This window comes from Rhincodon typus, chromosome 2, assembly GCF_021869965.1.
Source record: "Rhincodon typus isolate 14 chromosome 2, sRhiTyp1.1, whole genome shotgun sequence".
NCBI lineage: Eukaryota > Metazoa > Chordata > Chondrichthyes > Orectolobiformes > Rhincodontidae > Rhincodon > Rhincodon typus.
Genome location: NC_063333.1, coordinates 50138042 through 50155777, shown reverse-complemented (window position 1 = coordinate 50155777; position 17736 = coordinate 50138042). Strand labels below are relative to the sequence as shown.

Here is a 17736-nt window from a genome sequence, read left to right as displayed (position 1 = left end):
GTGAGAAAGAGTGGAACAATGTCCGGTGGACCCAAAGGAACAATCCCTGACATCCATGCAAATCATTGGGAGGGGTTTCAGGAGATTCAAGTGATGAGACAAGATTGTCTCACACCAGTCTATGTAAGGCTGGCAGATTTCATCCCTTAAAGGATATAAATGAACACGGTAGGGATTTTTTAAAAAAACAATAATAGGTTCATTGTTACCACTACTGAGATTAGTTTTCAATTCCACGTTTTATTAATTCAGGCTTTTAATGTCCAGCAGCAGCTATTGAGAGATTTGAACCTATGACCCAGAGCATTAAGATGGCATCTGTATTACTAGTCCAGTGATAGTATCACAAGGCCCCCATCTCCCTGTAACAATAAGAAGTGAGAACACTATGATGAAATCTTTATTTTTTTATTGATATTTTTATAGTGAAGGCAAGCAATCTGTGGAAAATGCACATTCGGGGAACATAAGGTTCAAAAGGATTGCTACATTTGTTTCTGCCTAGCATTAGGGACTGGGCTTCTTGCAAAGTTTTCAACTGATGACTCAAAACAGTTTAGGTTTCCTGAAAAACAGTTAGTGCATCACAGTTGGTTGGAAATAGAAGACAGAAAAAGACAGAGTCCATGCAGGAAATGATTGGTTATGCTTTCAATGCACTGCTGTGACAGCAACAAAACCATACTGGCTCTGAGTAGTTGGGACTCAGTTGGAAGTCAAAATCAATTGAATAGCTCAGTGCAGTCAGATTTAAACCAGGTAGGTTGACTGATTAATCAAGGCATTGCACTGAAGGATGAATCAGAGAATGGCTGTCATCTATTTTTGTTAAGTTGAAACGTATGTACCTTGCATGTCTTTAAACTTAACATAAGTGCCAAGCAATGTTCATTCCCAATAAGAGAAAATCTTACCATTTCCTGTTGACATTTAATGTCATTTACATCTCCAAATCCCCCACTGTCAACATCCTGGGGTTACTATTGACCAGATGTTAAATTGGACCGGCCATTTGGATATTGCGGCTACAAGAGTTTGAAATTCTGCAATGAATAACTTTCATTTTTACTTTCTTACTCCTCAAAGCCTGTTCACCATCTGCTAGGTACATCTATAAGTGATGGCATGGTGGCTCAGTGGTTAGCACTGCTGCCTCACAGTGCTAGAGACCATGTTTGATTTCACCCTTGGGTGACTGACTGCGTGGAGTTTTCACATTCTCCCTGTATTAGTGTGGGTTTCCTCCCGGTGCTCTGGTTTCCTCCCACTGTCTAAAGATGTGCAGGTTAGGTGCATTGGCCATGCGAAATTGCCCATAGTGTCCAGGGATGTGCAGGCTATGTGGATTAGCCAGGAGATACGCAGGGTTACAACAATGTGGTGGGCCTGGGTGGGATGCTCTTCAGCAGGTCAGTGCGGACTTGATGAACTGAATGGCCTGCTTCCACACTGTAGGGATTGTATGATGCTATGAAGTCCAAAGCATGGTGGGATACTCTCAACTTGCCTGCATGAGCACAGCACCAACAAGAATCAAGGAAGCCACCTATAACAAACCTAGAACAAAGCAGCCCACTTAAAAGGCAGCTCATTCACCACTTTAATCATTCATTTCCTTCGCTCCGATGCCCAGTGCCAGCATCTACTAGCTAACCATCCATAAGATGCACTATAGCAACCCACCAAGTGTCCTTCAACAGCACCTTCCAAACACATGACCTCAACCATCCTCAAGGGCAAGAACCGCAGATGCACAGGAACACCACCGTATGCAAGGTAACCTCAAAATCTCACACTATTCTAATTTGGAATAACACCGCTGCTCTTTCACTGCTTCTGAGTCAAAATCCTGGAACTCCCTTGCTAGCAATACTTCACATGTTCCTAACTCTAAAGACTGCAACGGTTCAAGAAGGTAGCTCAACATCACCTCCTGAAGGGCATTCAATGATGGAAAACAAAAGCTGGCCTAGACAGTAAAAGTAAGAGCAAAAGATGAGTTCAACGTACATAACCATCTTCTGTCAGAAGCATAAAGTGGTTGATCCAACTCAGCCTGTGCCTGAGGTTCTCAGTATTACAATTGCCAGCTTTCAGCTAATTCAATCCGTGTGATATCAAGGTATGGTTGAAACATTAAATACAGCAAAGTAGGATCTCAATAAGATCCTAGCTTAAGCTTGAATATCTGTGCTCCAGAACTACACGAGTTCTGTTCACCTGCATCCATCCGACCAACATAATATTAACCAGGTTTGCTTACCATAAGCAGCAGAATCATCCAATCCAGCCAATTACTGCCTCTTCAATCATTCCCAATATATTCTATTCTTCTATTCCCAATCATCAACAGTGAAGTTGTTATTGGTAGTGCTATCCAGTGACACTCACACACTAGTCAAGTCAAGCCACCAGGTTATTACCAGACCATAGGGCTTCTCTCTCATTAGAGAGAGACAAATGGTGGTGATTCAACCTGAGGACCACCACACCTTAGGCAAGGGAGAGGTTGAGAAGGAAAGTCCTTCATGATAATCTCAGCCATTGGGCGGATGGAAAACAAACTGTTAGTATCACTCTGCTTTGTAAACCGACCATCCAGCTAACTGAGCTAAATCAACCCCCTTTGGTCAATTCTCTCCAAACCTCATTACAGCATTGATCCTAACACAGACAAAACAGCTGTATTCCAAAGATGAGATACAGGTGATTATTCTTAACATCAAGTCTGCATTTGGGTGAATATAACATCAAGGAATCTTAGCAAAAGAGTATTTGATGGGTATTCGAGTGAATTTTTTCCACTGGCTGGAGTGATACCTAGCACAAAGGAGGATGGTTCCAGTTGTTGGAATCCATTTATTGCAGCCCGAGAGGATGCCTTCAAGTTAGACATTTTTAATCAAACTGTTCAGTGATATTATGACACAATGCATAGTAGATGGGACTTGAATCCAGGCTTGTTTCAAAGACAGGGACACTACCATTGTGCCACAAGAGTCCCCATGTTTTCAGATTAGATATTATCTAATCAACCTTCACAGACATGTTATTGTACACCTCTGGAGCAAGTGGGACTTTAACCCAAGCCTCCTAGCTCAGAAATAGAGACATAACCATGTACCACAACGGTGCCTCAATATAGCCCAGCAATTTGTGTAGATATATTTAATCAACGCATTCAGAGATGTTATCACATGCCTCTGGAGCAGGTGAAACTTGAGCCAAGGCCTCCTAGTTCAGCGGAAGAAACACTACCACTGCACCAAAAGAACATCAATGTTTTCAAGCTACATTTGTTTCTAGTACCATTCTAGTACCTATTTATGTTTTTTTTTGCTGGAAATTTCTAATCAAGCTGTTCGGAGATGCTATTACACGTCTGGAGCAGGTAGGACTGGAACCTGGGCCTCTTGGGTCAGAGCTAGGGACATTAACACCGTGGCACAGAAGCCCTTGTGTTTTTCAGGTTATTCTCCAAGACCCAACTTCATCAATAGACCCCCTCCGTAATAGGTTCTCAGGTTTGGATATGTTTGTAAAATGTTCAGCACCATCTGTAGCTGTTTGGGTAATGTAACGGTCTGTTCCGATGTGCAGACACGCAGTCAGACTTAGATAACATTTAGGCTTGGGCTTGGGCAAGAAACAATCATGCAACGCAGCATTTTTTAAATTAGTTCATGAGATATAAGTGCTGCAGGCAAGGCCAGCATTTATTGATCCTTCCTAATTCCCTTAACTGCATCAGCCATATGAAGGAATGACCTTCCTCCTGGATCAAAACCTGTCCACCACCTACAAGGCAAAAGACAGGGATGTGCAGAATACTCTCCACTTGTCTATAAGAGGAGAGCTCTAACACTGCTCAAGAAGTTTGACACCATCTGGGACAAGGCAACCTATTTGACTGGCACACCATCTGCCATCTTAAGCATTCACCACATCCACTACAGCACTACACAGCTTAAATATGTTTCATCTCCAGGATACATCGCTGTACCTCATCAAGGCTTTATAGTTAGCTGTGCCATAAGACATAACTAGTAGCACTTGGAAGACAGCACATGCACTAGCATACTACCGCCTGCAAGTTCCCCTCTAAGTCATGCTTGACCCTGACTTGGAAATGTACCACTGTCCTTTAATCATCATTTGGTCAATATCTTGGAAGTCCTTTCTAATATAACTGATGGTCTACTTTTATCACACAATCTGCAGCAGTTCAAGAAGGCAGCTCACCTTCTCAGTACAATTAGGGACAGACCACAGATGGCTATATTGTGTGATTGAATAGATATTGAAGAAATCCAATCCTGCCATATTCCCTGTTGTTCAGAGTTATGTGGCCTGCTGACATTACCAATTAATCATTCAACAACATTAACTCATATTTATATAACACCTTACAATAAAACACTGTGTGGTTCTTCACAGGAGTATTGTATGAAAAAGTATGACTGGTACTGAGCGACACAGAAAATATTCAGGCTGAAGATCAAAATCTTTGACAAATTTTTTGGTTTTATGAGAGACGGAAATGTATTACAAAGGAGATGTTTAGGGAAGGAATTCACAGCTTAAGGGCACAGCAGCTAATGATCCTATAATTAAGTTTGAAATGCTCAAGATGCCAAAATTGGAGAAACACTGATATTTCAAAAGGTTATGTGACGAACAGAGATTGCAGAGATTGGAAAGGATGAGGCCATGGAGGGATTTGAAACAAGATTGAAAATTTTAAAACTGAGGTATTGCTTAAACAAAAGATATTGCAAGTCAGGAAAAATTAATAGTAAGTTGTGTGAAAATTTTTAGCCAACTTCTTACAGATATGATAACAAAATGGAATTTTTCTGAACTTGAGTTAACCTTAGGTTTCTGAAATCACTGATTTTAACCTTTTGGTTCTTGATATTTTAACTGGGCATATTTTTATGATCATGATGTAAAACTGATCTATTGCCAGTCAGAAATGTAGGCCTTTATAAGACTCAACACACTCCTGAAAATATCAAGTAGGACACCTGAGAATTTGCATCAGAAATTTCAAACTCCTTTAATTACTTCTTTCTACGTGGCAGCACACCACTGACCTTAGAATAAAAATGTACTTTTTATACAGCTCACTGTTGTTATTTGCTCATGGGAAGTAAGTGTTGCTGGCTTTAATACCCAGGCCCATTTTTTTTTTAAATCACTCACGAGATGTAAGTGTTGCTGGCTGGGCAAGTGTTATTTATGATCCAGTTGCTCTCAAGAAGGTGGTGGTGAGTTGACCTCTTGAACTGCTGTTGTCCATGTGCTAAAAGAGTGTTGTGAGAAAGTGGGTTTCAGGATTTTGACCCAGTGATATATTTCTAAGTCAGGATATTGTGTAACCTTATAGGGGAACTTGCAGGTGGTTGGTGAAAGTCAAGCATCTCAGCCTTAGGATGTCCCTACGGGAATTCCAGAGATAATTCGAGTACTAAGCCCATCTTCAGCTATTTCGTCAATGATCTTCCCTCCATCAAAAGTGTAGAAGTGAGGATGTTTGCTGATGATTTTACAAAGTTCAGCACAATTCATGGCTCACGCATGAAGCATGCTGTGAACAAGGGCCAGGGCAACACCCAGGCTTGGGCTGAAGTGGCAAGTAACCTGCATACTACACAAATGCCTAGCAAAGATCATCTCCAACAGTGAAAATCTAACCAGCTCCCATTGACGTTCAATGGCATGTTCATCACTGAATCCCCCACTATCAACATCCTAATGGTTACCATTAACCAGAATTTGGTCAGTATTTCCCATCTGTTCCCATGGCATTGCGGCCCTTATCTGGTGGTAGGTGGAGTTTGTGGATTTGGAAGGTGCTGTCAAAAGAGCTTTGAGTGCTGCAATCCATCTTGTAGAAGGTATACTGCTACTACTGTGCAGTAGTTGAGGAGGGAGTGAATATGGATTGGATGCCAATCAGGTAGGCTCCATTATCCTGGATGAGATTGAGTTTCTTGAGATTTGTTGGAGTTGCATCCATCCAAGCCAGTGGAGCATATTCCATCATTTTCCAGATGTCTTTTTGCAGATGGTGAAGAATTTGGGGAGACGGGGACAAGTTACTCCCAACAGAATTCCTAGTACTGTAGCCACAATGTTTATATAACTAGTCCAGTTTAAGTTATGGCCAATGGTAACTATCAGGATATTGATAATGGGGGATTCTATGATAGTAATTCCATTGACTGTCAGGGTCAGATGGTTAGATTTTAATTTTTTGGAGACAGTCATTGCCTGGCACCTGTGTGACATGAATGTAACTTGCCATTTATGTGCTCAAGGTTAGATGTTGTGCAGGTCTTGCTACATAGGGACACAATGTGTTTCACTACGTAAAGAGTACAGAATGAGGCTGAACATTGTATAAACATTAGTGAACATCTCCACATCTTTCCTTATAACGGAGGAAAGGTCATTGATAAAGCAGCTGAAGTTGGTTGGGCCTAGGACACTATGCCAAGGAATTCATGAAGAGTTTTCTGGGGCTGAAATAATTAACTTCCTACAACCAAAACCATTTTTAGTTTGTGCTAAGCATGTCTCCAATCTGTGGAGAATGGTTCCCTGATTCTCACCGACTGCAATTTTGTGAGGGCTTCTTAATGCCAGACTGGGTCAAATGCTGCTTTGATGTCAATGGGCAGTGATGCTCACATCATCTCTGGAGTTCAGTTCTTTTGTACACGGCTGAACCAAAATAAATGAGATCAGGAGCTGAGTAACCCCAGCGAAATGCATACTGATTATCAGTGAGCAGGTCATTGCTGAGCAAGTGCAAGCACTTTCTATGACTCCTTCCAATTCTTTGCTGTTTGAAAACAGACTGATAGGGTGTTAGTTGACTGGGTTGGCTTTGTTTTGGTTTTTGTGGACAGAACATACTTGGGATGTTTTCACCTTGCCGGCTAGAAGCCAGTATTGTTGCTGTACCAGAACAGCTTAGCTAGTTCTGGTGTACAAGTCCTCAGTACCGTTTTTGGAATTTTGTCGTACCCACAGCCTTTGCAGTATCTAGTAGGCAGTATCTTTAGCTATTTCTCGATACCACTTGAAGTGAGTGAATTGAATTGGGTGAATACTGGCAACTGTGATGCTAGGGACATCAGGAAGAGGTTGAGATGAATCATCTACTTGACATTTCTGGCTGGAGACGGGTTCAAAAGCATCAGCCTAATCTTTTGCAATGATGCAACTGATCAGCTTCCCCATGATTTGGTGGGGATATTTATGGAGCTTCCTCCTTCTCGTGGTGTTTTAATTGACTGCCATCATTCATAACTGGATATGGCATAACTGTATATGGCAGGACTGTAGAGCTCAGATCTGATCCACTGGCTTTGGACTCACTTAGCTCTGTCTATTGAAAGCTGCTTCCACTATTTGGCATGTAAATAGTCCTGTGTTGTATCTTCACAAGATTGACACATCATATTTGGATGTGCTTTTTGTCCATTCTTCTACGCTCTACAAGTTCTAGCCTTCTGTTTTTGTCTATAAACAGATGGGCTGGGGCATTGTATAATACAGCTTCACACAGTTTGTCATAATTGAATGAAGATATATTAAACAAGTCAAAGAGAATTTCTAATTACATAACATTAAATCAAAGTCGATGTTGTAACAAGGAGAGATGCTGCACACAGCTGTTCCTTTTGATCACTGTGAACGCAGACAGACATGGAGAAACTGTATGGAAATATCAATAAAGAACAGATACCCACAACTGGAGGAATATTCCAAACCACCCAGTTCCACAAGTGATATTTGATTCCACAACTTGTGGCCAGGAGGTCTATAAGGATGGGAAATCAAGTCTTGAAGCTTCAGCATTTGATTTTTATCCCCCACGTTTTACAAGGATACCCAACAGAGCTGCAGCAATGAGATTACTGACCAGAATTACTGCAGTCACTCACATTTGAGGTTGAGACAGGACTCACTTTTATTATTCATTCAAGGGATGTGGGTGATACTAGCTGTGCAAGCAATAATTGCTCATCCCTAGTTGCCCTTGGAGAAGCTGGTTGTGAACTGCCTTCTTGAACTGCTGTAATCCATGTGTTCTAGGCAGATTCACAATGCTGTGGAGAGGGAGTACCAGGATTTTGACCCAGCAGCACTGATTGAACTGTGATTGTTTTTATTTCTAAGTCAGGTTGGTGGGTGGTTTTGGTTGTGGGAGGTGGGTGGGTAGATGGTTGCGAAACTTGTAGGTGATAGCATTTCCATAAAGGCAAGGGTAAATGACTTGACATAAGTAAGCCCATCATTTCTGACTATGCTCAGAGGCTACCAAACCCAGGCACAATGTCCCTGATAATAACTCATTGGCATGTTTGGAAGAGAAGTTTTGGTGTTGGGTAGGACAACAATAGTAGTTCTTAAAACGACGAGCAGCCTTTGGTAGGGTTCATATAGGCTCCAACACCAAGAGGCCATGTGCAGGGCCATCTCAGTAGTCAGAACGGTCTCCCACTTTCTCTGTCCAAGCCAAAGGGTTTGCACTGTATACAAAGGCAAGAAAAGGAAGAATAAAATACAAAATTTTGAGCAGTCAGGAGCTTTTGTATAAAGACTGCAAAGAAGACTGATTCAGGATGTTCAAAAGCTGCACCCTACTTTAATGATGACTCCCTTAAGGAATCTTCTCCACGGAAATGGGAGGAAGAAAACTTCTCTTTCCACAAAGTATGCATGACTGACTGTAAATGAGGATGGTTGTACAAGGAGTAGTGTGTTCTTGGATACAGTGCAGGAAGTGCTTTGATGATCTAACAAGGTCGGGAATGGTGAGTATAATTATGCATTTTGCAAGTCCTGAAGTGCATATCACCCTTACCTCATTCTGCCTTTCAGACCTATTTCACACATGCCCATTCCAAACACCCAGTTTATCTTGCAGTTGGAACCACAACTCTTTTCCCATGAATATTCTTCAATAACGGTGTGATATAAACTGTGGGATTTTTATACATACACACATTATATATATGCTTGGATTTCTGGTTTTGAGTTCGTAATTAGTCTGAAGTTAATAATTAACTTAAGTATTTCTGTAATCGTGATCATTTCTTTTTTAACTAATTTTGAAGCCTGGCTACAGAATGAATGGATATGTGCACTAACAGCCTTTGTTTATTTTAAAGTGGTTGCAACCAGTACAGTAAATAATAGGGCCTCAAAGGTTTGGTAGAAAGTCCTAGAATCTGGGTATTGATTAAGCTTAAAGGAAATGTCCATATCTGAGAGACTTTTAGTTTTGCTTTTGAGTTTCAGTGTGTTAGTCCTGAAGGCTTTGAAACAGGGTGGCTGTATAGTACAGTGTTTCTGAGAAAGGAATGATAAGGCTTAGTGTGTTAGATTACCTTACAGTGAAAAGTTAATGTTAGTCTAAGGCCAGAAACATGGGGATAAAAATGCAAATGTCATTATGAATGCTTAGTACGGTGATACTCAGGTGTGAGGTAGCTCCAGGAAGCAGCTATCACAGTCCCAATCCAAACACTGAAGTCACAAGTGATCTAAATCTACTTAGGTGTTAGGTACAGGGACTCTGCTGTGATTAGTGTGAGGTGTTTTAGGAACTGTACAAAAGCTGTTTTACTTCTTTTCAATTTTTAAAGGAGTGTTTTGGCATTGATCTAATCTCTTGATATTGTATTATAAGTAGATAGATTAGTCTATTTTATCGATATTCCTTTTGTAATAAACTTCTGAGGAAGGGTCACTGGACCCGAAACGTTAACTCTGTTTTCTCCTCCACAGATGCTGCCAGACCTGCTGAGCTTTTCCAGCAACTTTGTTTTTGTTCCTGATTTACAGCATCTGCAGTTCTTTTGGTTTTTGTTGTAATAAACTTCTGCTTTGTTGCTAAACTAGCATCTGCAGCAAAAATGTGCCTATGTTTCAGCTAGAGACTGCTTTGTTAAAATCAAGCCAAAATAAAACATGATCTACCTAGCCTGTTTCTTGCCTGGGATCTGACCTACCCTGTAATAGCATCAGCTGGGATCATAACAGCTGTCTATCTATTCAACCTCATCTTTATGCAATTTGATGCCAAACCTTGATTCTCCCTATGCTAATCACTCTCACCATTTGTACTGTGGCAATTAACTGAACACATACCATTACAATTGTTTGTAAGTTTGTTCTTTCTTCTTGAGAAAGAAAGCACAACGCTCTAGAGAAAGCAAAGGAACTGGAGGTGAACCTGCAAAAAAATTACACTTGCAAAGGTTGAAGGGCTGGACCTCAGTGATGTATCAGCATCTCTGTTATTGAATTGAAACCACTCAGTTACCTGGTAACAAAATTAAATATCAGCAGCCCACACATTACACCGTACTCAGTCATGCCAACTTGACTTCAAAAGCATGAGAAATAGGATCATCTTTGTATTGTTAAGTTGCAACACTTTTACTTCTTGCAACATTCCTTTCCACCAGGGCTTTTAGGTGTACAGCAGCAGTTGCTGAACCCTCTGAATTAATTCTCAGAGAAGCTGATTTTTCTGGGGGTACACGATCATAGATATTATGATTACAGTGCACCAGCACAGATACACAGGCCGTGATGGGTCCAATTAGACAAATAGTTAGGTTTTCACCAGGTGTTTCACTGTTCACTGAGTAGGAGCAAATAATGGGGACAAAGACAGTTGTGGAGGGTCTGTTTTGGAGGAAACGTTTCTCACCAACTTCTTACATTGCAAAATAAGGGAATTAAAGAATATGCCAGATTGAAAGAAAAACTGATCAAATCTGTAAAGACCATTGGTAGCTTAAAAGACTTGCCACGTTTTAAGATCCACAAAAAAACGACCAGAGAAAAAAGAGGGGGGGGAAGTAGAGTTTGAGAAAGTGAAGGTAAAATCAGATAGTTAGAGGACCCACATGTATTTAAATGGTAAAAAAACAACTAAATGTAATGATGGTCCTCTAGTTGGGGGATTGATAATGGAAAACAACGAAGTATTGAACAGGCATTTTGTGTCTGCACTCACCATTGAAAACTTAGAAAACTTCCCAAAAACACTTGAAAATCATCATAGAATCTCTATAGTGTGGAAACAGGCCCTTTGGCCCAACAAGTCCATGCTGAACCATTGAGCATCCCACCCAGACCCATCCCCCTAATCTACACCTCCCTGAGGACTATGGGCAATATAGCATGGCCAATCCACCTAACCTGCACATCTTTGACTGTGGGAGGAAACCCATGCAGACACAGGGAGAATGTGCAAACTCCACACAGACAGTTGCCTGAGGCTAGAACTGAACCTGGGTCCCTGGCACTGTAAGGCAGCAGTGCTAACCACCGTGCCACCCCCATTCATCATCAGATGAATGAGAGGAAGAAACTTAAAACAGTCACCAGTACCAGGGAAAAGCTATTGGAAAAAGAATTAGGCATAATGGTTGACAAGTCCTAGAGGCTGGTCTGCACCTTTGGCCTTAAAAGAAATGGCTGAACAGATAGCAGATGCAATTGTTATAATCTTTCAAAATTCATTCACTTCTGGAAGGGGCCCAGTAAGTTGGAAAGTAGCCAATGTAAAACCTTTATTTAAGAAAAGAGGGAGACAGGAAAAACAGGAAACTATATGCCAGTTCACCTCACAGTGGTCCTTGGGAAATTGCTAGAATCTATTATTAATAAAGCTATAGTAGGATACTTAGAAAATCATGAAGTGATTGGCAGGTCAATGTTGTGCACATCAAATTACCAATTTAAATGATCAGTTAATCTGTCTTTTAATCTTGGTTTTTATTTGAACAGTGCCATAGGATCACTTATGTCTACCTAACAAGAACCTCAGTTTAATATCTCATCCAACAATGTAGTAATCCTTCACTCATGACTCTGAGAAGGGAACACTACAACTGAGCCCAAGCTGACAGTAATTGGTGAACAAGTAGCAAAATGTTATGTATGAAATATTACAACAGCTTCTAATTTACTCTGAAGCAATTTCCTTTGGGGAATGAAACAGTGAAAGCAAGTATAGCCTAAGCATAAGAATCTTAATACCACAGTGTAACAAAGATATCTAGGGGTACAATTGCAAGGATTTTTAAAGGTGAAACTATTGGTAGAAAATACTTTAAGAAAGATAAATGAGATTCTGGATTTTAGTGATAGGAGTAATGAATTTCAAAGCAAGGAAGTGTCACAGAATCAGTAAGAGTCACTAGTTAAGATACAGCTGGAGCATCAGACGTTGTTTTGGGCATAAGTAGAATATCAGAGCCATGAACGTGTGCAGTGAAGATTTGTTTAAATTATAACAGGAATGAAAGAACACAGATACTAAAACAAAAGTTTAAAACCTCGTCTTTTGTCAGTGCAAGATGTGATCTAATCAAGACTCAAATTTATGAAAAGGTTGAGATGATAAACAGTGAAATGCTGCTCTTCTGGCTGGCAAATCAATTAATAAAGTTATAAATTTGGGAGTATCAATTTAGAAGATATTATTGAAACATGAATATGTTACCATTTAAGGCAAAGACTACAACATAATTTAAATGGGAATTGGTGGGTTTTTTGTAAAGAAAATATATAAAAGGATATCAATATTCAATTGGAGTACACAGCTCCTGTTGAAGAATAGATACAAATAATCTGCTTCTGTGCTATAAGCACTATAAACTTCATTAGGCTGTAATATTGGCAGCTCATTTTTATTATATCTTGTTGATAGCTTGATGTTTGCTGTTCTTTACTTAAATGGGACAACAATGTCTGATAAAACAGTTGAGTATACAAATCAGAACAGACTGCCTGTTTCAGTGTGACAAGAAATGAATATTTTACTGAAAAAATTGGAATCTATTTCAAGCAGCCAATAAGCTAACATACACAATTGAATAACAAATTATACAACCTCTCAAATTTCTTCTTTTAATAGTCTATGTAACATTTTCCACATTGTGGGATACCGTGAATTAATTAGTTCATGATTTATTCTCAAGAGTCAATTTCATGAATTTGCACCACTGTTACAAGGCTTCACAAACAGAAATGTGAACCAAGACTTTGGGATCAGAATCACATTAATTTCAAAGAATGGAATGTTGTTGGAGCTGTGAGATTGACATGCTACACCTAAATTCTTAGTATGTGGTTCAATTTATGAAATTTGGCAACAGGAACTTGAATGACAAAGATATAAATTTGATTTGATCAGAACTGTAAACAAACCCAGAATGATGTTATGGTATAGACAGTGAACTGCACATATTCTAAAAATACTTTGATTGGAACTCGTAATGGAAAGTCTAAAAAGAAGTAGCTGCTTCTTCCATGAGCCCCCTACATCTCAGCATCAAGGGAATTCAGGGTCATGTGGAGTAAGTGGAAAGTGGAGTTGACAATTATCAGATCAGCCGTGATCTCATCGAATTGTGGAACAGAGTCAATGGGCTGAATGGCCTACTTTTGGTCCTACATCTTATGGTCTTTTGATCATTTTCAGAGCAGATGTGGAAGCATTCCTGGACTCTCAATGGAATCTAGAAACTGCCTGAAAGAAAGTGCTGATCTTGACAGTATGTGGAGCACATAAGCATTTCAAACAACAATCCATTCCCAAGGGACCAAGTAGCCTCCATATTAAATGCCCAGCATGGAAGAGGATCTTCCAGAGAAAGAGTGACAAGGTCACCTTTGCCTACTTCAGTGCTACTGAATCAATAATGGTAAATGTACCGCCAGTGGTGCAAGCACATGCCCTTGACGTATAAAAGGACTCGTGAGATATGGGATCCCACTGACCTCCAAATGGGACATTCCAATTCTATTAATTCATACTTACTGAATTGAGCAATGCTACTTATAATCATTACGTTTAATTGCAAGCAGGGGACAGGGATGGTGCAAATGGGATTTAAGGCTCAGGTGAGGCTCCTTAGTTGGAATTTTGAAGAGCAACTGGATGATACAGATATTAGAGGGCCCTCTCCCTCACTGCAAATTTAATCCTAAAAAACCTTTATGTTCTTTTTGCCACACATTCATGGGAGTGCAGGTTGATTGACATAAAGGTTGCATTTCTGCAGGCGATACTATCCAGAGATATCTCACTGCAAACACTCGTCTTACAAATGAGTATTCACCATGGGCGTTCCTGCCAATGACTTAATTGGGGTGGAGGGAAGAAGGCGGCAGCATCCTTACCTGCCATGTTATCGAATCTATCCACATACTTCCCAGTCTCTCACCTGCTCTTGTAGCCATTGTATTTATAAGACTAGTCCAGTTCAGTTTCTGGTCAATGATAATCCCCAGAATGTAGATCATGGGGGATTCAGGGATGGTAATGCTATTGAACATCAAGGGGTTAAAAAGAAACAGAAGTTGCTGGAAAAGCTCAGCAGGTCTAGCAGCATCTGTGAAGAAAAAAATCAGAGTTAATGTTTCAAGTCCAGCAACCCTTCCTCAGAACTGATGGTAGCTGGGAAACGTCAGTTTATATGCAGAAGATAGGGAGGGGGACGGGGTAGGGAGTGAATGATGGGTGGGGATAGAGTCCAAAGAGAGAGAAGAGCAGTTGGATAGACAAAGGGTTGATAACGACCTGGTTAGGAGGGTGAATAGCTGTTAATGGGGACTGTTAGTGACCAACAATGGGTAGTGTGTAAAGGCTTGGTATGTGGGATAGGAGGCTAGGATGTGGGAGGGTTTAGGCCCTAAATTTATTGAACTTGATATTCAGTCCAGAGACCTGCAGGGTCCCCAAGCGGAAAATGAGGTGTTGTTCTTTCAGCTTGCATTGAGCTTCACTGGAACACTGCAGCAAGCCTGAGACAGAGATGTTGGCCAGGGAACAGGGTAATGTATTGAAGTGGCAGGCAACTGGAACCTCAGGGTCTTTTTGCTGCCAGACCTGCTGAGCTTTTCCAGCAACTTCTGTTTTTGTTCCTGATTTACAGCATCTGTAGTTCTTTCCGTGAACATCAAGGGGTGATATTTAAACTCTCTTGTTGAGACGGTTGTCATTATCTGTGTTATAATGACGGATCTGAAACCAGAAGTATTCATAGACTTTTTTTTACTTTATTTCCAAAATGTGCTATTTTTAAAAGGATTACTATGGAAAAACTGTGGATTTAAATTCAACGACTGTCTGGTAAAGTCCGGTGTAAAGTCAAAGGAATGAAACACTTGTAAATTAACAGGGAAGTTTCAAATAGGGAGAGATTTAACAAGAAGAGATAATGAGGTGCGCTGCCTACTTCTCTCTTCTTTGCAGAAGACCACTTCTTACAGATCTGTCTGTTTTACCCTCCAGAAAATAAAACTATTTAAAAAAAGCCAGTTTCAACTTAGCTGGAGCGGACGAGTGAGGTTGAACACTCATGTAGGGGCTTGGGTTTGAGTATTCCCGTGCTGTGACAATCAGTCAAAGAACTATCCCTAGTTATCTCTGTGTTGCAGGTAAAGACTTTTGCACAAGTGCTGCAAGCCAGTTAAAAAATTGAATCAGGATAAAGGATCTTCAATAGCCTGCAAAACCACCGGCATCGATATCTCCACAGAATAGCAATTAATAAACTCACTCTCCTTTCTTAACTCAAGAAAGCCTGATTAAATTTAGGCCTTGCTGAATATACGTGCAGCTTGATTAAATGCCCACTACGACCAAAATTGTCATGTGGAAGGGTTAACATTCTGGTCAAATGACGGAGGGAAAATAAATCTCTAAATATAAATATGAAGATCTAAGACATCAACTGTCATGTTGTTCTACAAAAAGGAATACACATTCAAAGAGATTGTTAATGTCCTAGATGATGGCAGTCTCACAGTGTAATGCTTTGTAAAAAAATGGAGGGCCTTAATTTAATTTGTTCCAAAATGTTGTTTGCACACCCAGAAACTTTTATTTCAAGAGTGGAAGAGGAATCTATGAAGTATATAAATTATTTTTATTTAATTGTATGCAGGTGGTTGGCATTAATTGGGGATTCACATGTCCTGTAAAAAGGAACAAACTGAAACTGGTTTGATAGAGCAGGCCAGGCAGCATCAGAGGAGCAGGAAAGCTGACGTTTCAGGTCAGGACCCTTCTTTAGAAATAGAGGAGGGAGAAGGGACCTCTGAAATAAATATTATTCCAGAGCTCTCTTTCCCCTCCCCCATTCCTGAAGAAAGGTCCCGACCTGAAACGTCAGCTTTCCTGTTCCTCTGATGCTGTCTGGCCTGCTGTGTTTCTCCAGCTCCAGACTGTGTTATCTCTGACTCCAGCATCAACAGTTCTTACTATCTCTGGGACACTTTACTGTGCTGTTTGTTGGAATGGGATGATACTTTGTTTCCCTACCCCATTTCCATATACTTTGGATAAAATAGTCCATACCTGATATATGATTAGTAATGCTGTTAAGAAAGTTATTTGTCATATATATTTTCATTTCCAATGAAAAAAAACAATATTTAAGACATCCCAAAAAGCATAGTTTAAAGTAATTTTTTTTTGCACACAAGTTCAATTTTCTAACATGTAGTACTCACCTGTATAACATGAGCCTTCGGTTACTGCTGTGATTTCTTTCTGATATTTGCATGCAGCTAGCCTCATGAAACATTCATTCTGATAAGTATCTCCATTGGATGCACAGACAGGGATGTAATGTGTATGACACTGAAAGACAAAAAGAAGGTTGCCAATTTTATGTCTATGGACCATGACACAAGTTCCTTCTCTCAAGGTCAAGCATGATAAAACAGAACAGAGATAACCATTCAGAACATGAATCAATAGCAACTGGCATACTAAAACAAAACTGGAAAGTCTAACACTACACTTCACTTGTCTTCCTTACTACCATGCTAAAAACAAACTCAAATGGTATATCACAGCTCTCTAGAATTTGCATTACTCATCAGTGTCACAGCTGGTTCAAGATGTTGTGGGGTGTCCTTCCAAGTAAACATTTGTTTAAGTGATCCGCCAAGTGCTTCACCGACCTTACCTCACTGATTTCAGGGCTCAAACACAGGCATCCCTATGACTGGGGAGTGGCTTAAAACTAAAAATTAACCCTTGGCTTCTAATAGTCCATTGCTATGGATTCAGCCAGCTGATTAATTCCAGAACTCCAAATGCATCAAGGTTAACAGCATTTCATTAAGAGGATTACAGAAAATTTCTTCCTTTAACTTCAAGCTAAATAAATCTTCCAGTTGTTCCTCCCTTTACCAACTTTATCTTGGACTGAATACCAGCTCCCAATCGCAGGCTGCATCAAGGTCAACAGATGTAGCAATAACTCCATTTCAGGTATAGATTTGGCTTAATCTCTCAACTTCCAGGCAACTATAAGCTACAAAAGACCAAAACCTGACATTTTCTAGGCTGCTTTGCAGTGGGGGAGAAAAAACAATCAGTTTGCCTGTTAGCTTTTCCCCTCATCAAACCCACAGAGGTAAACATGAAACAAAGAATATCACTAAGCTCCAGCAATCTCCCTGGCTATGCAGTGTGTAATAGCATGTTCTCAAATATTAATGCAAATTAACTACCTTTTAGTTCAAAACCTTCCTCATCTCTGGGAAACCACACAAATTGTTTATCTTTTGCTGGAATAACTGCAAAGGTCATGTCTCCAGAGCTTTAGCTAAGTAAGCCTACCTGCAGTCTTATGATCTTATTTAAGTCAGGGAGACAGTAATGGAGTGGTAATATCA

General features: G+C 40.2%; 1 protein-coding gene across 1 annotated transcript in view; it reads right to left on the bottom strand.

Moving 5' to 3' along the window:
* Positions 1-17736, bottom strand: part of LOC109911903 (tomoregulin-1-like) — a 192526-nt gene that overhangs the window by 77732 nt on the left and 97058 nt on the right. The window contains exon 3 of the mRNA XM_048613902.1: positions 16561-16690. Coding sequence (XP_048469859.1) covers positions 16561-16690 — 130 coding nt within the window. The remainder of the gene's footprint in view (positions 1-16560; positions 16691-17736) is intronic.